The 25193-nt window shown below is 37.4% G+C and overlaps 1 protein-coding gene across 1 annotated transcript in view; it reads right to left on the bottom strand.

The window, feature by feature from the left end:
- The window catches only part of TOPAZ1 (testis and ovary specific TOPAZ 1), a gene marked incomplete at both ends in the record, with an annotated part of 40515 nt that extends 16631 nt beyond the window's left edge, over window positions 1-23884 (bottom strand). The window contains 8 exons of the mRNA XM_082044596.1: window positions 3911-4048; window positions 4772-4842; window positions 6762-6874; window positions 9037-9098; window positions 11113-11243; window positions 13614-13681; window positions 18781-21214; window positions 22726-23884. Of these exons, the coding sequence (XP_081900722.1) occupies window positions 3911-4048; window positions 4772-4842; window positions 6762-6874; window positions 9037-9098; window positions 11113-11243; window positions 13614-13681; window positions 18781-21214; window positions 22726-23884 (4176 nt within the window). The remainder of the gene's footprint in view (window positions 1-3910; window positions 4049-4771; window positions 4843-6761; window positions 6875-9036; window positions 9099-11112; window positions 11244-13613; window positions 13682-18780; window positions 21215-22725) is intronic.
- Window positions 23885-25193: the final 1309 nt, after the last annotated feature.

Below are 25193 nucleotides of genomic sequence, written 5' to 3'. Positions count from 1 at the left end.
AACCTGACTTAATGAACCATTTCATCCCAGACCCACTTGATTAAAAAAAAAAATCCACAAGTAAATGTTTTAATATCTTGTTTGGTATTGGAACATTCTTGTCTTAACATCTTAAGCTGTCAGCTTTGTGATAATTACACATTTTGCTACATCTCTGCAGATAAAAAAATTAAAAGCTACTGAGATTAAGTCTTAGAATTCCAAGTCGGGAAAAAGACCACACACCCTTTCAGCTACCCTTTGCCACTTTGGCAACATTTACAGCCTTTCTGCATAACAATGTAAATGGGTCATATTTAATGCTGTTTTGTGAAATAATGGAAAAACATGAGACAGAAAACACCTTAAATTAATAATTATGTTATTACAGAATTAAGTTGGGTTAATTTTTACATGTAACTTCAAAACTAGACATGATCTACACATGGAATTTGTTAACACAGCAAAATAATTATCACCAAAGCAGAAGATACTGGTTTGTGGCCAAGACACATTCCTTTTTTAAAAATCATTAGCTTGTTCAGATCATCAAGTCAAAGCACACAAAAATTGTCCATGGAACTATGTTAAATATAAATAAAGCTTATTGGTTTTATTTTGAAACAGTGTCATCATGTTATTGAACTATAGTCTAAGATAAACCTTTCAGAAAATCATGTAGAAACTTTACTTATTAATATATATGCTGTGTCACCTGGCAATGGGTTAACTCATTTAATCCAAATCTACAATCCCAGGTGGCTGAGGGCATTTCCAAAACAAACTTTAGCACATGCTTACAGAATGTAAATCAGTTTGCTTTCTTTTGGAAGCTGTTTTCCTCCTTCTTTGAACTGATTCCCAAAAGAAGCCAAGAATGTACTGGAGCTCTGACTATTCCAAACATTAGTGAAATTGCTTGGAAAATCCAGTTGTAATAGTATTTAATCATGGGACACGTTATATTACATTCATAAAAGAAACTACAAGTGTTATTCATTTACAACTTCTAGAAGGCTTCAGTTGAGTTAGTTGTTCCAATTTTAAAAAGTGTAACTGAACCTACAGACCATGTAAAAATGTGAGAATCTCTAAATTTTAAGCTAACCATAATAGATTTCAAATGAAGGTACATGAAAGAGAAAATTACCATTTTTCTAAAGGTAGTATACATCACACTGTTCTGTCACCTATCAGTTGACTCCACAACTCATTTAACATGACAAGTTAATAAAAACTGTAACAAAGGGCTGTGTATCTTATACAAGCAACTGACTGTCTGGTAAAATGCAGTTCTACTACAGTAACCCAGAAGTGCTTAAATCAGAAGTACCAGAATTTTTGAAATCCTTCAGCACCTCCGAGTCAGTGTGCACTCTGGTCTTTAATAAGGGCGAAAACCCCACACTACAGCCCTTTGCTCAGTGAGACCAAAACCAGGATCCTTTTTCTAAGAGGTTCTGCTTATGAACCCTGTGGCATCTCTGAGACATGTGCTCTATGTTAAACGTGGCTGAAATGGTTCAAAAATTATTTAAAGGTGGTTAGAGACAGTGAACAAAGGGCAGTGCAACTTAAAGTCTCATTTCTTCAGGAAACCAGATTAAAACAAACAAACAGCAGAAGCATACACCCATGGCCCTGAAGTTGCAAGACGACATTAATGAAGACAGAAATCTTGCTATTCTAAATCCTCTTTGTTTCCTGTTAGAAGTTCACAGGATCAAGGACAAAGAGAGTAAGAACTCACAAAAAGTAAACATTTCTTCAGTGGATACAAGCCCAAAAAATATTCATGAGTAAGATGTAGAAAGCTAAAATAAAATCAGAGAAATACAGTTTGAATAAAGACATGTTTTCAAAGCACTTATTTAACTGTGCAGTGATTACCTATGCTACAGGGTGAAGTGTCATTCAAGCCAAATTGAATTTCCTATAATTTCCATTTATGCCCACTGGCTCTTGTCCTTTAACTGGACACCACCGAGAAGAGTCCAGCTTAATCTTCTTTATCCTCTCCTCCAATCAAATACTGATATCCATCCTTATGATCCCTGCTTCCTGCTCTTTAAATACTTTGGGCAGTATTTAAAACACGGTCTTAATAGTTTTGTTTACCTTGTCTAAAACAAAGGAGATTTCACTGTTTGAAATTAAAGGCATCTTTTAAAAAAATAAAACTTGTAGAACTTGATAAGCTCAAGAGTATGCTGATTTTCAAAACATACTATGTTTTTCTGAATTAGATTACCGCTGTGTTGGGTGATCAACCACAACCGTGAACAGTGTGAAATCCAAGTTATGCCTTAAAACATCAACCAGTTACCTAATGAACACGAAGGAATATCCATCATGGGGAAAGGTATTTATCTTCAAAAATTCTGGTAATTATTATCACTGAAAACAGTACTAAGCAAGGGGACCACCACTCTGCATAAAGTTCCTAAAGAGATTTATTTCTCCTGTATTTGACTAGATGACTGTTGCTGCTTTACCTGTCTTCTATTTATGTACTTTGGTGCCACCATGAGGTGCTTGGCCTATTATCATTTTTAAATGAACAGTTCTGAAAAAAAAATAAATACACAAAAAAACCCCTAAAGTATACTTCCAGACTACCAAGAAAGTTAGGCTAGGTTTGGTGGGCAGAACGCTAAGTGTGCTGAGTGTTAAACCACAAGTAATATCAAATGGAATAGATTTTTAATAGTTTTAGGCAAATAATGTCCTTTTCTAATGTGTCTGTATATAATGAAGCACAGCAAACTCTGATAATTTATACAAATTAGCTGAAAATTACTAATATCCACTACAGTCTGCCAAAGCTAATTCATAATTGAGGAAGAGGGAAAATATCCCATACAGAACTACTCTCAAGTGATATCAGTATTTTTAAGCTGTCATAGAAATTTTCAAAGGGGTTACAAAACATGAGAAAAGAAACAGCTCTTTTTTGAGACATAAAAAGGAAAAGAGACAATATTAAGAAACATAAAACTAAATTACACTGATGTACTTTAAAAATTCTGACAAAATATATTTAAGATATCAAGGAGACAGATAAGCTCCTTCAGATGCTATTTTTTTATTATTATTTATGTCTAATAGGTTCACCACAAGATATTGTTTACATTTTGATTCTGTAATTTCTCACTTACTGACACCAATGATAAAATTGTACTCATACTACTAAGATAGCAGATAAGAAATACATCTTGTAAGACCTGATGAGGAGTAGGCATTTGTTTGTTTAGGCATTTCTCTTTGTTCAGTTGTTTTAATGTTTTTGTTTGCTTCCAAGTGACTTACAGAACCACCTACATCTCGCTTTCAAACAGCCAATTCCAAAATCTTATTACATGGCAGCACAATTAGCTTGCCCTGCACAGGCCTAGAAGTATTACAAACTCATACTTTCTTTGTCAAATGGTTTGAAAACACAACTACTTCGCTCAACACTGGAGAAATATTTTTCCTTGCAAATATTATGAGAATTGTTGCTCCATTTAAGGAGATTACAGCATCTTTAAACAAACACGCCCCTGTTGCACAAAACATGCAGAAAGCAATACCCTATAAATTGCTTTTGACTTTAAGAACACACACAAAGTCTGGGTTTGCTTACAGGTCTCCAATGCTTGGGATAGAAATGTCTCAGAATCTCTTCATTCTTCTACTCCATATTGTACAGCCTAATTCTTGATCTTTTGCTGATGTCATTCCACTAAGAAGTCTACTAGTTCAAAATTCTACCATTTTTTTGAAAAATAATTTTATAGGACCTTGAGAGAAAGAATTTCTAACCATTTTTCGAACCAGTCTCCAACACTTACTCGCTTTGCATATACAAATGAATAAATGACATGTAGTTTTGCATTTTAAAAAGTATTCACACTTAAAATAAATTCCTTTCCTCAGTAAATCTCTTTACCTTTTCATCCCCTTGTTCAGGAACATGCCGAAACCAACATTTTCCTCTTTCACATCCACGCAAAGTCATGAAATAAAATTTGCAATATTTACGGGGCAATTCAATCATATCAAGCATCTGCTGCACTGAATGAGAAGCCTAAAATAAAATAAAAAACAAGCAGAAAAAGAACCCCAACAGATAATACTTTTTGAAAGCAAACATGCTAATTTGTTTGAGAATTTCAAAATACCTACAATTCATAACAAAAGCAAAAATTTTGTGATCTCCAATTAAACCTTTGAAACAACTCTCATCACCATATCATATTTGCAGCATTTCAAGGCAGACCAAGATCAATCCCTTGTCATGTTGTGTTAGTGTCTAACACAACAAAAATCTGTCTTGAAGACCCCAGACAGAGAGAATGCAAAAACGGCTAAATGAGATGGGCAATGAGTAGAGAGCAGGAAGAAAGGTGTGGAACTCCAGCATGGCTCTGGATAACAGTCTGAGAATTCTGGGGCATCGATTTATGGGGTTTTTTTCAGTGCCCAGCATAATGGATAATGCAGTCTGTTTTAAACATGTGAAACCTTGTCTACTTCTCACTTCAACAAAAACAATAAAGCAAAAAGCATTATTTGATTTTGCTTAAGCTGGAAATAGAAATCAACAGAGCTCCACTGTGAATAGCTGTCCCCGTATCATTGATTTTCTTCTCAGAAATTGTATTTACTCAGTATTAACATCTTCAAAGGAGTAGAAATGTAAACATACACAGATTCATAATTTCTCACTAGATATATGGAGAATTGCCTGAACATCCACAACAAAATCAGTGCCAAACAATCAGAAATCATTAAGGATTTAACAACTCACAACTCTATTTTTCTCCATCTTCCACGGCTCAAAATCTCCATAATTTTGCAATGGCAGCAAAGCACTTTTTCCTGAAAATCTGTGATCTAAAAATTAGGATGAGGGCAATAAATGGATCATGTAATAAAACGAATCATGCTGAAACCACTCTCATTTATCTTATTTTCCTTTATATTCATAGTTCCTTCAAGTCACAGCAATGATTAATGAAAATTTGATTAATACAATCTAAAGTCAGTAATTTAAGTTACAGTTTTCTTAATTATCCTAAAACTGAGACTTTACACAAACTTCAAGAGTAAGCACATTTAAATTAAAAACTTCACTGCTTTTCCAGGGTTTCTAATCTAACTTACAGAGATAAGAAGTTTTAATTTCAAAAGGAAAAAAACCCCAACTTTATCACTAATCTTTGCATTCCCACATCACTTGCCATAAATTTAAACCATTTTTCCAGAACTTAAATAAAACCTTTCGTACTCTATGTTTTAAGCAGTGCAATATCGAGCTTAAGCCCAATGTAAGTTACTGGTTTCTTAACCATGAAACTTGTTTTTAGAACTGTAATTATTATTTATAACAGATCTCTTTTTCTAAAAAATTAATAATGTTAATGGAAGATAGTTCAAATTTTCAACTCCATATTTAAAGAGAAAGAAGAGCTTTTGAACGCCTTGCTTTCCAGGGTTCCCATCTGGCCTCCTGAGAGAACGGGGTATTCAAAAGGCAGGGTGCTTAGCCCTTTCCGACAAACTACAGGTACTAAAGAGTATCCAAGAAAGATGCATGTTCCACTAGAGACTTGCACGAGGTACACGGTTCTCAATCTGCATGTCCTTCTAAGCAGAAAGGACTATGACAGGATACGAAGGAGAAATAGAATGTAGAACTATCAAATATCTAAATGTTACATACTGTCACAGCTGCGTAATTTTGTGCAGTGATGGTGGGCAATTTGGTAAATTCAGGAACGGATAAATTTAGTGACAGGAAAAAGACTGAGAAAATGGTCAACCACCAGCTGCAGAAAAATGCCACTGGGAACTCAAGCTCAGAAGTCTTTCCTTCAGTTTCTTGCTGTCCCCACAGCACAGAGTTTCTGACCAGGTCCCTTCAACAGTTTGGACTCTCCCTGACAATTTTATGTCAAGTTTGTACGGGAGCAGGCACTAAAGTGAACCAGCCAATCCTGCCTGCAGAGACTTGGGGAGAAGAGGCTGTTTTGCCCTCTTCTAGCACAGAAACTCTTGCTTTGGCAGCCATTTCAAACGATCTTAAGAAGGAAGACTTACAAGAATTCTTCGGAAGGTGTATACATTTTTAAGGCCAAAGACATGAGCAATTTCAAAGTACTGTAATCTAGAGACATATTTCACAGTTGCTTTTTATGTCATAGATGTTTCTTGCAATTCCTGAAAACACTGTTAAATGATATGACAAAATTTTTCTACAGGTGCAAAATATTCCAGGTCAAAATGAAGTGCTGCTTATTAAATCTAGGTAATTTACTTGATCCAATCTACTGAATGTCTCACAAACATTTGAATTGGCATAAACAACAAAGTTCTGATGTTCAGCAAGGTGGGCAAATCCCTTGGACAAGTTTTGCTGATAGGTAACAAACAACCAAGAAAGTCTGCTGTCATTTTCTCTGACCACAAATAAAGAAAAACAAGTTACTTGCCAATAGCATGGCTCAAACACCTGTCAAAATACTAGGAATGCAGGTATTTCTGTACCATTAAATTATTTGAAAACAACAGAATGATTACTATTCAAGCCTACCAAATAGGATTCTGCTAAAAACCTCAACCCAACCCCAAAAACCTCACTAACCTAGAGAGCTTGCATTTTTGCTTCTACGTATGCAAACTAAAACAAATCCCAACCAATGCCTTTAGGACTTGAAGAAATTAGTTAAGATTTTATAGCTAAATAAACCACATGTAAAAATAAATTCTGGAGTTTTCACCAATACAGCATACGATACCATTTGTCCGCGGTTTCATCACTGTGGCTTCACTGGGGACGTTTACTTTTGGGGCATGCAATGGCAATCTTGATAGCAATTCACAGTTCACAAGATCTTTGTATTTACAGTCACTGTTGAGTATTAAAAAAACAAAAATTTGTTTAACCATATTAAACAGGTGCTTGTGCCACATACTAAACACCTAAAAAGGGTGATTAAGTGTATAAAATATGAGAATTGCTCTGTCCTAAAGTGTAATGATATGAAAGTCAATAAATAATAAGAAAAGGCACCCATAACCACTTTCATTTTTTTCACTATGGTGACAGGTGACGTAGCATCTACTTTTCATTAGTCTGTTACCGAAGAAGTAATCCACAAAGTTTTTGAGATAACATTTGAAGAGCCAACTGTTTTATTTCCTAATATATGACTCTATTTTGAACAAGATTTAAGTGATTTCAAAGGGAACTCCAATTAAAGACTGTTCTGCCCTTAACTTTTCCAAATATGTACATTCTGGATAATTCAACTACTAAAATGTGATGTTTTCCAAAACAAGCTACAAATATTGCTAGCAAAATACCTAGTGATCTCTTTCTTATTTGTAAGTAAAGCCTTCCCCTGCCCTCTACAATTAAAAACCTAGGTTCGGTACAACTGATATCTCAGCCTGCTTGCTGTTTGGAGACAAGTTTGCTGTGTTCTATGAGGGGCACATTCTAGCTATTTAATACTTCTCATAACCAGGATATTTCAAATATTTCCTAAATTGCAGGCTGTTTTTAATACAATCTGCAATAAAAATGCTCAATTAAAGAAGAATAAATTCTATCTAATAAAGCCAAATTCTGCAACATTAATCTTTATTTCTATTTTAGTCCATGTATTGTATTGGTCTCCAGAGGAAAAAATCTGCAGATCTAGTTACTCAAAATTTTCAAGTTGCCTTGTAAAATTTTTTATGTTTCCTTGTGATGCCAGCCTCAGATGTGACATAACAACATTTTCATAGCAGCTTACCTTCAGGATAACAATCTCAGCTCTCCTTTTAATCTAGAGATGAAACTACAGACAATTTTGCCAGGAACTGTAAACTACATACCTAACTACATAGCTCTACAATAAGTTTCTTTTTTTTTTTTTTTTTTAAGTAACAGCATCACTAGAAGCAGAGTTTGCTAAATAAGAACAGTAACTATGGTTTCTTCTAGATGAAACTTTGCAATGGTAACATTTTTGAGTAAAAATACAGAAAATAGTTAAGACTCCATAGGAAGAAATAAATGCCTCTTCTCTAACTGCAGAGTGCTGCATTTCAACTAAGGAAGTGAAGTAATGTAGTATCAGTTGCACAAACATAAGTTAACCAGCATAATCTACTTATTCCGTAGCAAGAACTATTTATGCTACTAAGGGAAATTTAAACAGGTATTTTACCAGAAGGAGAGGCTTGGAGCTCTCTAGTGGATTAATGAAAAGATGCAATATTCTCCATTTAATGGACTTCTGGTACACTTCAAGTCTGTCACAGAAATGTGACTGGTGCTGGAAAAAAGCAATACCCTCTTCTATGCCAGCTAAGGTTTCTTGATTATTATGAAAATGGCTCTGAAATATGTTATTTCTCTTCTAATTACTTAAGTATTCCATTAGTTAAGTATACTTTTTCTACAAAGTCTTATTCTGCTTCATTTCTGAGCTCCCGTTGAATGGAAGTTTCTTAGTCTGACACCTGGAAGTTGTACGTACAATAAACACTGTAAGCACAGCCTGAAGACAGCAGAACACTAAAGCACAGGCTTAACTCCACATGCCATGTTTTCAAGTGCCTTTTTCTACTGCTATTCAAATATTTGTCAGCCTGAATTTGAATGAGATCTTTCAATTCTCTCATCAGTTTACAAAGTCCCAAGTGGCAGAAAAGAAAGCTGAAAGTTTCATTGATTTTTTTTTTAAAGTTCTAGTAAGCGCTACTGTGGCTGGAAATGTATCTTACGCCATACTCACACTGAGATGTCATGGTGAGACACTGGCAGAAAGTGGATTTATTTCATCACTAGCCAGAGGACAAAATAACCTCTATTGTCCTGTCAGTCTATGACTATACTCATCTCATACTTTGCACAGTGAAAATGTATTATTTGACATACTTATTTTCTTCATCACAGAGTCACAATAACATAGAAAAATTGAATCAAAGTGCTGATGGTGTTTTGGTGAAAACATCACATTTCATTTGCACAGTAACTGGGGAACATCACAGGTTATATGAAGGACACAGTATATATACCTTTTCTCAGCTTCACTCTTTTTTTCTTGTTTAACATCAGGCACTCCATCTGCAAACTTGAACTGTGAAGATATTTAAAATGTACTTTCAGATACAGCAAAGCACTACTAAGCCCGTAACACTTTACACTACAGACTTAAAACTGTTAGTGATCACTGAAAGGTGTGATAATACAGTCTTGACTGTAAAAACTGTAATTTGGACTGTGGGTTTATTCTTATACCATCTTTTATAATGGACACGCTGCCATTATACTCCGTCATTTTTAGGGATTTTTAATCAGAAAAAAGTGACATGATTGTCTTTGCTTCTTTTTGTTCCCACTGACAATCCAGCAATTTTTAGGCCTACTACCTAATTTTAACTGCATCTGACAGATGTGGAGAAACCCACAAAAAACATTCCATCAAGTGTAATGAGAATTTAAAGCTGTATGGAGGAAAAATCTAAGGCTTCTGCTTAGTTGCACACCATGGTGTATAGGTAAAAAGTCCCCAAAAATACAGACCAAAAAGAGAGCACCTATTTGGGGGTGAGAATCTGAAAGAACTGAAACAGAACAAAGTCATGGAATCCCAGCTTCGTTTTATCCATTATTCATGAACTAACTTGAACTTAACATAATATTACAGATTTATGATAGCCAAAGAATTAGAGATGGATATGCTCTCACTGGATTTCCAAACTTCATTTTAGCAGTTCCCCAAATATTTTTAGGGTTTTCTCCAAGGATAGTTTTCGTCCTTCTCATGGCACTATTAGTTGGAAAAGCCATCAAGAAACCCAAACCCTCAAATAATTTCAAACGGTCGAATACTTGCAACAAGTGTTCTGCCATTCCACTCCCTCCCCAGGTCTGCACAGCTAGTTTTCCATCCACATACAGGAATAAGTTTAGGGCTGTAGCATGTATTTCGTGGCTTAAGGTTGAGTTTTGGGTGCGATTAGTTGTACATATTTACTGTTGTCCAAGATGGCACAGAAAAGCAAACATTAGGACACTGATTTTATAAAGCCACAACACTACAAACTAGCCCAATTGGGACTGACCTGGCAATACTGCAACAAGTACTACATCTCCAGTACCCTATACTATTGACAAACCCTTTTATCCTCTCTAAGAGGTCAGGGAACAAAACGGTGCTGTTCACTTTATGAATCAGATGTTAGCAGACCCAATACCATTTTCTGAAGGAAATGTTTCTATTCTGCTTTTAAAAAGTGATTTTGCCAGGGATACTGACTCCCTACTGTTTGATTACCTTATGAATTACTCATCAATTTTTAGCTATGTGAATTTTACAGTTTAACTTATCCAGTTAAAACATTATTCACTCTTGAAGCGGAGGAAAACAGTAAATGCTATCAACAGATACGTCTGAAGGGCAGTGAGATGTAAATTCCAATCCATTATCAAAGAAGTAAATAGCATAACATTTCAGCAAGTCTTAAAAGACCTAGACTTATTATCTATAGGAAGGAGGACAGAGAGGGTAGAAAGGTCAGATAAAGTCAGTGAGCGAGAAAATGGCTTAATGCTCCCTCTGTATTGCCAGGAAGTCGGTATGTTAATGTAATGGCACTTCTGCCCAAGTAATGAGGCACACAATAATCCTCCTCGGATGCATGATGGCTCTGCAGCTCCCCAGCTTTCCAGCACTACTCCGTCCTTCTGAGACTGTGTGGTAAGAAGCATTTAACACCAAATTTAAAACTAGGTATGTTATGTAAAAATGTCACATATGCACAGTAGTACTGTTAGGTGTTCACCAGAACAATAATTTTCATGCATTGGTAATACAGAATTACCTTAACAACTCATATAACAATATCTTGTTTCACGTCAAATTTGAAGACGAATTATTAGTGACAAATTAAAAACAAAACAAAACAAAACATGATCTGTCAAGCAAAAATTACATTGTCAATAGCACAGTAAACTATGAAATGCTAATATTCTTTTTACTACAGGAAATTAAAAATTTTGTTGATGAAACAGCATTAGTAATTAAAATTATCCAATTACACAATCATTCCTAAAACTATTTAGTGACACAAAACATGATTTCTCAGTACCTTTTCATCCACACTGTAACTCTTTAGAAGTTCATCTAGTTCCTTCAGTTGCCCATCTTCAAGAAAGTCCTCAGTAGCACCTCCCAAAGGACTGCTACCTCTGGAAGAGTTGTGGGTTTTAATATCTGCAGCTGAACACATATACACACATTACTTTGTGTTTCGCATGCTACAAGACAACAAAGCTTTTGCTTCCCAAATATTACAAAGCCTTAATACTAATGACATTTAAGAACTCCTAGGATTTCCTACATGTGAAATTTATATATAAAATTATTTCACCTTTAAAGAACGAACCATTTCAAACAACATTAAACTGAATCTGCAATTAAAATCCTATCCAAGCTGTATGTTCTGTAGCAGTTCCCATAAAACAGTACAATAGGTTTATTTACATAATATTGAATTCATTATTTTAGAAATAAATCCAGTTAAGTTTTGTTATTAAAACACAGCCAAAGATACTTATGGTAATTTGCTAAGCAAATACTTAGTCTTTGCTGGAAAAGGGGATAAACTAATGGTAATGATATGATGCTACCCTGAACTAAATACAGATAGGTTTAAGAAACTCCAAATTCTTGTAATACAGTAAACTCAGTGAGAACCCAGTGTCAGGAAATTTCAGCAGCTTTTGCAGATGCCCCAGGAAATGAACAGAACACCTGACTGCCACTTTATGAAGCCACTGTTTAGGTACAACAGAAGAGCCCTATACAGAAAAGAACATCACTGTTTCATCAGATCACATGAATGTATTTCAACTGCACTATGTTGTCCAGATACAGGAAGAAAAAATCAGATTATTATTGGAAAGGCTTTTATCTTATAGTCACTGGTCTCTGTGTGATCATCAGTACAAGACACATCTGTGTGAAGACAATGTACATAAGATTCCCACTTCAAAGATGAAGAAGATTGATGCCATCCAGAATACCTTAACTGTAGTATTTCCTGCCCTTCTTAGACTGTGAAGCCACTGAGACAAGTAGCCATGAAATCACCACGTAACACAAGACACCAAAGCAGTAACATGTATTTCTAAACAAATACAGAAGTTGTCAGTAATTACCAAACCCAGACATCTTTCTTTTGTTCTGTACAGGTCTTTTTAAAAAGTGATACATCAAACATAAGTTACCATGTGCATATGAATCTAAGAGTGTGATGTGATCCTAAGTTTCTCAGATCTGGGAAGAATGACTTAAACTTTTTTCTTTATTTTAAGCACTGCAAAAAAGACACATAGACTTTTAGCCTCAAACTTCATTAAAACATAAAGTAAACCAACAGTCTAAGAAAATGTTAAATTACTAAATAGTACAGGGTTTGCTCCCAGGTTTAGTTTCAATCACCTCATTTCTGCAGATGCCATGGAACAGGACCTCCTGGTTCTTTACATCACCAGAGGCATAACTATGTAGTTCCTCCCTATTCCTGCTCAGGGAACTTGTGCCTATTGGTGTCTGAGCTCTTAAACCCTCATTGCCTTTTATTTCGTCTTCTGATCACTGAAGCCTGAAACTTTCTCTTCCCCAGATAATCACTATTCACTCCTTTTTCTCCAGGAAGCTACATCTGCTCGAACCACTCACCCTTTCTACATGAACATAAGATATTAATACAGAAAAACAGCACAAGAGGTACTGTCACAGATACTTTTCAAGCCTGCAGCAAAATCAATACATAATGTCAGAGTGCCAGGTAAACAGCAAGTTGACAAACTGACACCAGAAAGGGATACACCGAGAACCTTCAAAACCAGTCTCAGCAATCTATACCTTCTCTAGTGTGCCAGTAACAGGCTTCTGTTCAAAGTCAAAATCCTGTTCCTCCAACATATCTAAGAGAATCTACCACTTCAGACATACCTTGCATACTAGGTCTGTATGCAAACTATAAAAAACAAAACAAATCACACTCAGATGCTGTCTAGTTGGACTGTTCTGCTTAAAACAGGAAGAAAAAAACCTCGCAACATTGAATCAGAAGTATCCTTCCCTAAAAAAAATTAGCATACTTATAAAACAGCACAGTTTGTCAGAGGAATGGACATAGCATCCGCAAAAAAACAAAAGCACAACCTGGAAAAAAAAAATAGATAAAATTCTATCTGCTGATGAACACAAAAGAACAACCAAGTGAGATTGAGTCAGACTCAAAAGCAGTATCATAATACTCAGCATCTTATTATCACCTCATCAACTAACAGGATTTCTTGCCTAAAGTATCACAGAGACGTCAAAAAAAAACCACACACAAAAAACCCCACCCAACAGAGAAGTACTAGAGAGAAGCAGATGTTGCCTGTAAGCCTAAGGTTTGTACCTTTTCAAAATACATTCATTTTGTATGCATTAGGAAACACATAGCTTTTACAATACAAAGGTATTACTGAACTGTTCATACAGAAAATAGAAATCCTAGGGTTTGCGACTGAGCATCTTTGTCATTGCCTTCTTCTCTTGATTATGCATCCAAAAATCTTCAGAGACTCTTACCTTTCAGCACCCAATCACAGGAGTTTTCAGAACCATTCGACATTCCAGATTCTTGAATGGTAATGTGTCTGTTTTGGACAAAAAGTGTACTTAACATTTCCATCTTGCACAAAAGCAGAATTAATCTAACCAGTTACACATAATTAAAGTTCTCAGTAACACTTCTAGTTATGGACAGGTTTCTAACTTACAACACACTGCTGTAAGACTGTTCTTAACTCTCTCTTTTGGCTTTCTTAGGTCCATCCTTATAAATATACACCTAAATATCTTAAGTAAAACCAAGACATTGCAAATCCCCAAATTTGTCAGTAAAAGCTCATTATGTCATTTCACCTTTGCCTAAAACACCAAGAAGGGAAATCTTCTCTGTATAGTAAATTATGGAAATACTGTGCTAATAAACCAATTCATCAGTCTCTACAAAATGTAATTTATAGTAATTTTATATTCAAGACCATTTGCCTAACCATGAATCTAAAATAAAGTAACAAAACATTTGTTTATAGAAAGACATTTACTTCACCCATTTTAAAAGTAAGTTGGAAAAAAATAAGTATTTCTCCTTATAAAAGCTAAGAAGGCAAAAATACAAATTAAAATATTACCTATAGAATATATAAAACAACATCATCACAGATTTTAGAAACTTGTACCTGGCGAATGACACCAAGTATAATGACAGCAAGCTGCCCAGTAAAATGAACAATGAAAATTTGCAATAATCCAGTGGAAATTAAAAAGTTCCCCAGTACACATAACTTGGAACTCTACAAATATTCAGGCACAGTTATCTATGTATATACACAAGATATATTAAGAAGCAGAGTTAAATAAGTTACAGCAAGATGAGAGGGATTTTTTTAAAGGCAGACTCTCTGTAGGTTTATTTCCTCTTTCTCACACATTTTATGTGAAATTTAAAGTTTGATTGATTTTGCCTACAACAATTGACTTTTTGTAAAATTGCAGTGCAGACAGTTCCAGATGGCTATTATCTTCATAAACACTGCTTAAAACTGAAAACATTTAACAGCATCAGGAGACTGAAATCTTCATCTTCAGGTTAAAAGCCACTTCCAAATCTTTACCAGATTCTGCTAATTGTGTAGTGTGAAATAGTTAACAGAAACACTTTCTAAGTTCTTGTGAAGAAGGAGCCTGAAACAGCCACAGTAAACTACTCTCATTACAGTACTTGGCCTTTGCTTACTAGCCCGAGAAACCTAGGAGCGCTGGCAGAAGCAGAAGAGGTCAACACATTTTAGACATCTAGAAATGGAGACTAGACTGTATCAGAACGGGGGATGCTCTTGTAGTATGTTGCTGCTGCTGAAGTTTAAACTAATCTCTCCTTACAGCACAAGTTACACGAACCACAATGTTCAATTTCCTATTTTGCATATGAAAAATGGATTCAAGTTTAGGCTTTTTATTTAAAAGGAAAACAGTAAAATGCACAATTCTCCTAAAAGTAAGAATGGCTGCAGATGTGCTTTCAAAGGTATGCACTGAATCTACTAGTTCTGTCGGGATCTGAACACATACTGGATACCACTTAAAGTGTCCAGATTCCCTGCATGAGAGGAAATACATACCTCAGATGATTGTTTCAAAAACCTGCACTGTTGGGAGTTACTTAGGGGTACACAGTAGAAAATAGAGAAATCTATGTGAAAAGAAATCTATATGAAAGAGAAATCTATGTGAAAAGTGAGTTTCACTGCCCCATTCAAGCTGCAGGTCCAGAATCCTCTCTTGATGATGTCAACTAATAACTGGAAGCAACCAGCACCTGCTCTTCTCTTCTTAAAATGCAACCATAAGAAGAATAACCAGTCCTACTTATCCTAAAGGTCAGAGCATGCTAACTGAATCAAACCATTCAGGACATACACACACAGAGCCTGTTCTGAATCTTCCTGGATTAAGAGTACTTGCTTGTCCTACTTAAACCTACTTGTGTAGAGACATCAGTTCTGAGCACATGCACAAGCAAAATTACAGTAGTCAGGAAACTTCAAGCCAGACAGACGCACAGCTAGGCCAGGTGTCTCTTTGGCTGTTGGGTGCTTTGTTGGTTTGCTTGAAACGAAGACAAACAAAACAAAAAAAAACCCCAAAAACCCAAGCCTTATTTGAATTTTGGACCTCCATCACTTTTGCAACCTGTATGTTCTACTTTTGAAGGATATGTGTCCTCATTATCTGGAATTTGGAAGGCAAAAATTATTTTTCTTGGATTTTCAGAACTAAAAAAACCACTCTGGCTTTTGAGGATACATTCAAAGATGAAAAGTGTCATTGGCTAAACACTTCTTGGTGTTTAAATTCAAAGCTCAAACTAAATGGATCCACATTTAATGGTTCCACATCCAGTGGCTAATAGTTGCCACTGAACACTTGTCAGTTACTGAATCAACCTGAAATAACCTTCACACAGTTTCAGTGCTTTGGTTTCAAAATGAAACTTGAATTAAAAGTATTACTTCATTATAGCAACTGTCATTTTGACAAGCTGCTAGACGTAAGATTTTTGTGGTTGGAAGAACACCAGAAATTAAGGCACTAATCAGTTCCTTTACAACTACAATTAAAGTGCTATTAAACTTGTAAGTAACACTCAACACATTTTAAAAAAGCTTTTTAACAACCCAGCTATACTTTCGTAATAACTTGCTGCTGGCAGAAATTAGTTCTTACTGATCTGTACAATTCCAGACTAAAATATCAGTACACAAGAAGTAACGTACTGAAATTCATCCCCATGTATACATGCACTAAAACAGTGTTAGCAAGGATGGAGATTCTGTCATCATCTAACAAAAGCTATATATAGATAGTTAAAGAAAACATTCAGCACCAACCACCATGTGCAGCCATTAAGTGCTTGCATTGCTCTTCTATGTAAAATCCCCTGGATTACCTTCATCTACAGAGTAATGGCTAACACTAACCAAATGTTCAACTAAACGTGCATATTAGAGATGGTTTACAATAGTGGAGTTCTGACTCACTGATCTACATGGACAGACTATAGTGGTGTTACCAACTAATACTGCAATGAAACAAAACTGAGTATGCATAAAATAAGAAGCCAAACAAGAACACATATACAATACTCTAGAATATCTCTAAAGGAAAAAAAAAAGTATACTAACAGAAAATAATATTTTATTTTAAAATATGTAGTATGATGTGGGAGTAATTCTACCAGAATAATGTTTTTGGTTGGCCAAAGTTGAAGTCGCAGCTACATCTGGTAAATACTAACAAAATAAAAAACAACAGCAGGAACTGACCATTCGTCATATTATCCAGTGATATCATAAGCTACCTGATAAAACTGTGATAAGGTCTATTGCCTTATTTTAATATTCTTGTATTCAGTTCATTAATATGTTCCTGACTGTTACAACTATGATTAGTCACCGTCTAATGATCTTTGCATGAAATCATGGCTGGTGAAAAGCAAAAATAGACAATTTTGCCTGCTTGTTTAGCAAATTAGAGGGAAATTCTAAGGAATAAGGACCATGCATTTTAATTTTTCGTAGCTGATGGCACACAAATTCAGCAGATACAGGGAAGAAAGTTGAAATATGACTTCAAACAAGTTCAATTTCCATCTATTTCATGGTTGTGATAATGTCACTCTAAATGTCATTACTAATTAAAAGGACAATTTGTCCTCCCTACAAAGCTACTTACAAGACCAAATAAAATTTCCCGTTAGTATTTATACAAATAGCAAACTTTACACTCATGTATTCATTATGGTATAATAGTAAAGGGCTCAGCAGCTCTGGTCCTCCTTTCTGTGCAACAGCTGTCAGGACACTGTTAGTTAGAAACCATTTCTGAACAGTCGTTATTTACCCAGAGGTAATAAACAGTGAATATTCATTCTGTCATACAGTGCATATAATATACACTGTACTACAAAGTGAATGCTCATTCTAATAAATTTACTATACAGCCTAGTTGCTGCTTAAGAAGTTGGATGGTCCTCTAAAGACTTGCCCCGTTCTTCAGAGGTTTGTTTTCAGCAGAAGTTTTATTCTACTAACATCTGAAAGTTTTGTATTCTCATGTCTAAAAAACTGCTCAGCACCTCAAAAAATAATCTTTTTCCTCTTTTGCATATGGGTGTAATGAAGGGGAAAGGATAAGGAGAGTGAAGAATAAAAAAAAAAAAAAGAACACACTTACAAGCTGGTATAATGTTGAAAATAATTAAAACATTATTTAAAATACAGATAACATAAAGCCACCCAGAAAGAGCAGAGGAAGAAAATTAAAACACCCCTCCCAATAAAAAAACTAATCTTCAGAGGAAAATCTTGTACTATTTCTATCTAACCTTTATGTCTTTCTTCATAAAATGAAAAATTTAATCTTAAAACTCATTTATCAAACACAAGAATCAAACCTTAAAGAGAAAACAGGGTAGACAGTTGATGAGTTCATCTATCCCATGAAGGACTACTACCTCTTTTACAAAAGTTTGTTTCTACTTTGAACTTGTCTTCTTCCTTTAGTGACTTCATTATCATCTCAAAACCCAGAAGAACATGAATGCCTAATAATTTACACCAGGAACTTCCTGAATGAAGATACAAGATCATAGACATCTATAATGTGTTAGTCAAATTACAGATTTGAAAACTATTCACACGTCTGGCAATAGGAGAAAGGCAGGGAAGAAGAATGGCAGAAACATCCACCTACTCATACAGATCCAGCAAAAGAATAAGCTACACCTAGAAAGTAAAAAATATGTCTGAGTATTATATCACTTTACAACTAAAAAACTACCTTGAGATATCGGCTGTCTCCAATCAAGCCATATGTTTTAAAATATTAACTTTATTAAGAATATTAGTCTTAATTAGTTTTATTTATACTTTCATATTTTACTTTGCTTGGTCTAAACCTATTCTTTAGGGCTACGTTCTCCTTCGATTTGGAGTTTATCCTAGTACTTATGCAGAACAAATTAATTTGCATTCAGAACACAGTCATTATCTCAATCAAATTTTGACACTTAAAATCAACCCAGAAATTAATGAAATTCTGTAAGGAAGGCTAACTCCTACAATCAAAGTATACTGATATGAGAACAAACTACTTAGGATTATTGTAATAGAAAGAACGATATGCATACCTAAAATTATCGTCTACTGAATCTCGGTTTTCTGAGATAACTGGATACTCAGGCTTAAGATCCCGCTTTTCGTCTTTAATGCTGATGCTAGTACAGGATGCCTTCAGAGGACAATTTTCAGAGTCTGCAGCTGCAAGCTCTTCTTCATCATTGGCTCCAAAAAGGTCAGGGTCATCCTGAATTACATCAATGACAAGAACATCTTCCTCGTAAGCGTCAAGAATATCTGGAAAACTCTGCCTTTTATGTTGTGAAAGATCCTCTCTCGATTTACTATCATTTATTTCTAATGCAACGGGGTGATCAACTGATTTCAGCACACATTCAGTAGCCCGGAAATCAGGCACAGATGGCTCCAGTTGTCCATCAAGAAAAGGAGGTGGGTTTAAAGAAAAATGTTCAGGGAGTGCAGAGATCTCATTTGAAAGGTTTTCAGAGCTATCATGCTTAAAGTCCTCACTGCTGATCTCAACAGCTTCTTTCTTCATGGAAGCTGTACACGTAGCATCACTCACGACAGGAAGAGGCTGCTGCTCAGAATTTACCAAAATCTCTTCACCTGTTTTCTGCTTCCTTGAAACACTAGTGCTGTCAAGAAGCTCCAGTGGACTACAGGTTTCTCTTTCCAATGAATGGGCAGATTCCAATTTCCTGGATTCAGGTTTGTTTCTACATAAAGGAATTTTGAATTTTGTCAGGTTTCCAGTGTTTAATACTTTCATTAGCTTTAAATCAGAAAATGTCTGGTTCACTACTGATGCTTTACAGCTGTAGTTTATTCTGCTTTTGTTACCTGTAGATGTACCATTCTGGACTGCCACAGACAGGTTTCTTTTTGTTACAGCTCCTTTATTTTTATCTTTTTGTTTCGTTTTAAGATTCAAGGTTGATTTAACTTCTTGCACATCATCATGGCTAAAAGTCACAGCACTTCTATCCATATTAAGTGGTGATTCCACATTTTCATTGCTTATTCTCAAATTCTCATCCATATCCAGAGAAGAGGGTTCTGGTGTTTCAAGTGAAGTCAGACGTTCAGCATTTGGATCTATTACTTTCTGTGTAGGTTCTTTGCTAATTTGTGTCGATGACGTATTCAAATCCAACTGAGTCAAATTCCCAGCCACAGCACTGTTTCCTACAGCTATAACACTGCTTTTATCAGGGGATTCCTCAAGGGCAGCCCTCAAATGTCTTTTTCCTTTTGAGACGGACCCATGATTTTTATGAACCCATTCAGAAGTCCTGGCACAAGATTCCAAAGGCCAAACATTTTTACCAGTCATAGGTACCGCTCTTTGACAGGTAAACGACGACAATTTCTTAACTTTGTTAATTTTTAATTCTCTCTTGCTTTTGTGACTATTAGAAATAACAGGGACCTCAGCTAGCACTCTCAGGCTACCTGAGCCAGCAGAATGATGTGCCACGCTGTTGGAATTTTCTCTTTTTGCTATTACAGAGAGCTCAGATGTGTTCTTAAAGCCATCTTCAAATGCAAGTAATTTGGTATTATTCTTTCTCCAGACTGATCTATTTTGTGCTTCTTGAGTATTTTTTCCTACATGAAGATTTGATGTATGATCACCTGAAGCTGACAGAGTAATTTCATTATGATTTAGTCCTAAGACTGCAAAAGAGCTTGAGATGGCAACTGCCGCTTCTGTTTTTAACTCACACTCACTGCATTCATTAGCTACGTCTGTGAAAATATTCTGCACTGATGACTTCTCAGTCATCTTCATCTTTTTTCTAGGCTTTCTACCAATATTCCACTTCTTTTCCCTTAAACACTTATTGTTTTCACTCTGACAGCATGAAAAACACCCTTTTCCGTTTTCAGTTTTTTCTTCTTTATTAAACAATAAACCACCTTTTATGGGTGATCTTTCATTTTGCATGCTACTAGTGCTGCAGTTCATATCACTCTGTTCTACAGTGCCATCAGGAAAAATATGCTTTCTTTTACCCCGGGCTACATGGAAGAATCCACTTAATTTATAACTGCTGGTATTTCCACTAGCTGAAGACTTTACAAACGTATTGATGTAACTACAGGTCTCTAATCTCACAAACGGATTTTTTTCTGTTGCACAGAACAAGCCATTACAACGTTTTAGGGCGTTTCTGCAATGTTCAGCATCACATTTTGCAGATACCTTTCTCACTTTTTCAGCAGGAGTCACACTAAAACTTTGCAAGCACTTGATTTCATCAGGTCTGGGTTTCTCTTTTTCATGCTTTACTCCAGACTTTGTTACAGGACGGCATAAAAAGCTCTTGCTTTGAGTCCCACCTAATGTAGTGACTGTTGGAGATTTAGAGTAGGGAGGTTCCTTTTCCTTGGAATCTTCTGATCTCTTTCGATTTGTCTTAAGCTTCTTCACAGCCTGTGTACTGGAGACTTGCTCAACTGCTTTCCATTTTTCCTTTGCTGATGAAAAAAAAAGAAGTGTCATTAAAGAACACACTAAGGGAAAAAGACTCCCCTATTGCAATATTTTATAAACAGGAAAAAACATTCAAGGCTACTAAAGAACATGATACTGTGTAAGGCTAAAACACTTCTGTAAAGTTTTATCAATTTTTAAAAAACAAGCACTATTAGCAGACTTACAGTATCAAATAATGTTTTGTCTTCAGAAAATGCAAAGATGAACAGAATCTTAAGGTGTCACAAGGACACTGGAAGTTGTATATTTAAAATACAGGTGGAAACCAAATTAGAGCAAGTCTGGCAAGAAAGTGCAGATGCTGTTCGCACAGCCTTAAAATCTCTTTTTTACACAGAAGATTCTCTGTGATAAGAAAGCTTGTTCGTAATAATATAGTTATTTATTTCACATGTATAGTCCAAACAAATGCATCAGACAGTTCAAGAAGATCCAGGAAAACCGCGGGACTTGCATTTTTATAAAGTGCCATTTTTTATTTAAGATCAAGTACAGATTAGGTAAAAAAAAATGTACACCTGAAAATTTTGTCTGGAGAACAGGCTCAATTATGTACTAGTAAAATGTTGGGCTTTTTAGATCTTTGTTTTCAAAGTAAGATACTATTTTAATACCTCAGTTTTTCAGAATATCAGTTCTAGACAAAACTTTTATTAACAATTACAGCAAGTATTTGTCATGTGGATGTACCCACTTCAAGAGTAAAAAGAATGTCTTTTAGATAATAGTCCTGCAAAAAATGAGACGTTAAAAAGTCCTCTTTCAAAATTTTTCCAGTTTGATATAACATGCTCTTAAAACACCAAAAGACAGTCTTTGCTTCTAAATATTTTAGGATTTTGCAGAGAATTGAAACTAAAGAGCAAAATGTTCTGAAAACAAACCCTGGCATCCTATAAAGGCAATCACTAAAACAAAACAGTATTATACATATTCAAAAATAATTTAATAATATAAAGATAAATGAATAATTGACTAACTTTTATTTGGGCTGTGCTGAAACTACTGCCTCCTTTTCTGCTTGTGCCTGACCTTTCACTCATAAATGAACAGACTGTTTTTGACAGGGGGAAAAAAAATTCTTACTCAGTGCCTGGTGCTGCCAATATCCTTTCCACCCTCCAAGCAGGAATCTGGTCTCCCCTCTTTTGTGCTAAAGAACTGGTTCACCCCTTCAAGAAAAGCCTTTCCTCTTCCTAAAAATCTGTTTTCTTCTATGGCTGGTATTCACCATACTGTAAAGCAGATCCTAGCTCTTTTCTCTACACTTCTTGAGCTAAGTTAGCTGCCACACACTAACAGTCACTTTGATATACGGTACAAGCCACTCTTTCCTGCTTCCATGACTTTGTCTCACATGGATAAATGTGCAAAAGAAAAATTATCTCCTGTATTTTTCACTTTCTAATGGCATCTTACTGCCACACCAGTCCCTTGTCCTGGGAGCTCAAATTCTGCACCTGTACTTCTACAATGGGATACAAGTGCTTACCACTTTCCCCCAGGCCGTCTGCTCCTTTCTGAGGGTCTGAGCTCTGCTGCTCTTCTTGCATGCAACACTTGTGCATCTTTCCTCTGCTTGTTGGTAGTGCTTGCCCACTTACACCCTGTAGCTGCTCTGACACCAGTGTGTTTCTGTCCTTCTTCCTCAGAGCTCCTTTCTTGGACTCTGGATACGGTATATGCAGTTCTACCAAGGCAGATCTACCCCCTTCTCTGGGACCTTGTAGTTTTGGTTTCAAAGATGTCCTGCCCTTCTTCAAGCATCTCTTTCTTTTCTCTTGTGTCCCTGGCTTTCTTGCTTCAGTTAAAGTATACCCATCCAACCTCTCTGGCATATCTACCTCTTCCTGAGGTTTTGGTTCACACAAGGATTCCTGAGTCCCCAAATTCTTCTCGAGATCTGGGGTTTGCATATTCAATATCATTAAAGAGCCAGTGCTTTTCACTTGAGTACTGCATGTGCTCGGATGCAACATCTCTGGTTCTGGCAAACAAGAAATGCCATGTCTCTCTGTGTTCTCAACTTCCTCCTCTGAGGATGGGATTTGTAGTTTTACTTCCATAAAGGAGTATTTGTCTTTTTTTGCTGAGCTTCCAGAACTCTCCTGGAAAGCTGAGAGGTTCAGTCCTTCTGAGCTATGTTCTTTCATTTCAATCCCTGTTGAGGATTTATTTTGCAAAGTAGTTCCTGAAGAAAATGGCTGTTGACCTTGTCCCGTCCCTGTCCTTACAGTCTCTTCCAAGCACACTGCTGCAGCTGTGGTCGCTGCCTGCCAATCTTCACATACAGCAGTGTCTGAAATTGGCATAGTTACACCCTTCTTGCTTCTGGCAGCCCTCCTACATCGTACCCCCTTGGTTTTTTTACCTGGGAGTCTCTGGCTACTCTCACCTTGCTCTCTCTGCATGGGCACAGGAGGAACAAACTGTTCACAGGAATCGCTGGAGGGCATGGCAGGTTGCATACAGCAAGGTAAGGGCTGCCCAGGTTTTCTCTTTGGTGCCAGAGGAGGCCTCTGCTTGACTACCAACACCTTCCCTGGCTCATGTCCTACCTCTGCACTCTGAGAGCTTGGGCTGGCGACTGTCCTGTCAGCCGACTTCACCTCGCTGGCTGTTACCACTTTCCCAGACCTTAATTGCGGCATCACAGGAGCCTAGAGACGGCAACAACATCCACAAAACCCACTCACCAGTGCGCCTGTAACAGCAACCCCGACTCACCCGGCACCCAGGTGGGCACAGGCCCGACCAGGACAGGAGCACAACCCCCGTCAGGGGTCACTCCGCGGGAGCCCAGCCGAACAGAAATCAAGCCCAGGCCGCCTGGGGAAAGCTCACGGCCACAAGCGAGTCCGCACCACGGCGGAGGGGGAGAGGAGAAGCAGCCCCGCACCTCCCCCGCCTCCGGGACCGCGTCGCGGCCGCCCCCGCCACGCCGCCCGCGACTGCAGCAGCCGCCTGAGCCGCCACCCGCCCTCTCTCCTCGCCCCGTCCGTTCTCTACCGCTCCTTCCCTCGACGCTTCGTCGGAGACCCCGCCAGCGCCGCCTGCCCGCAACGCGCCCCTCGCAGAGCTAGGGAGCCGCCCGCCGCGGGGAGCAATGGCGGCGCAGGGCGGCGGCGTGAGGGAGGCCCCGCGGTGGGGCGAAGGGGGGGCCCCGGACGGGCTGACACTCACGGGCAGGAGGAGAGGAGCGGCTGCCACCACCGCCTCCTTGTGCTCGTCCTCTTGCCGCGTCAACGGTGCCGCCTTCATGGCGGAAACCCCTCTCCTGAGGCGGGGCCGGGCGCTGGGGTGGCGAACGCTGCCCGTCCGGGCAGTGGTTTCTTGGTTTCGGCTGAGGAGCCTTCGTGCCGCTCCCTTTGTGGCCCGAAGCTCCGTGCCCGCGGCGGCCACGGGGTGAGAGGCCGCCAGGTACCGAGGTCCTGGGTAGAACTACCAAACCTTACGAGGCGCCAAATGGCAGCAAATGTTCAACTCACCCAGAGCTGAGGGAAATAAAAATGCCAGACTGCCCGGCTTTCCAGTTTCTTGAGGTGTTTCATCCACCTCAACGAAGCATCATCGCGTCCGTTGTCCACAGTGCCTCAGAAGCTCTACAAAATGGAGGGGCGATACAATTGCATAACCATAGCTTACATGAACTTTATATTTCAAATAACACAGTTCCTCAGGACTGGAGTTGGAAAATAAGTAGCTCAAAGAGTTAGGCTATGTAGTCAAAACAGTACAAGTTAGTGTTTGAGCTTAAAACGTGGTGATAGTTTCAACACAAATGGAGGACACCAAAGCTTCAGGACAATTCACTAACGTGAACACGTAGAAACTGGTTTGCAAAAACAAAGTTATATGAAGGTTGAGTCTAAATGGCGAGTGCTACGAAGATCCTAAATAATTAAACCCAGAATGGTGACAACGGTGCCAACAACGCGATCAGCAAGATTGCACGTGGTT

This window comes from Streptopelia decaocto (assembly GCF_964273445.1).
Source record: "Streptopelia decaocto genome assembly, chromosome: 2".
In the NCBI taxonomy this organism is placed as follows: domain Eukaryota; kingdom Metazoa; phylum Chordata; class Aves; order Columbiformes; family Columbidae; genus Streptopelia; species Streptopelia decaocto.
The sequence above is the reverse complement of the archived record's forward strand: the minus strand, read 5'-3'. Positions and strand labels throughout refer to the sequence as shown.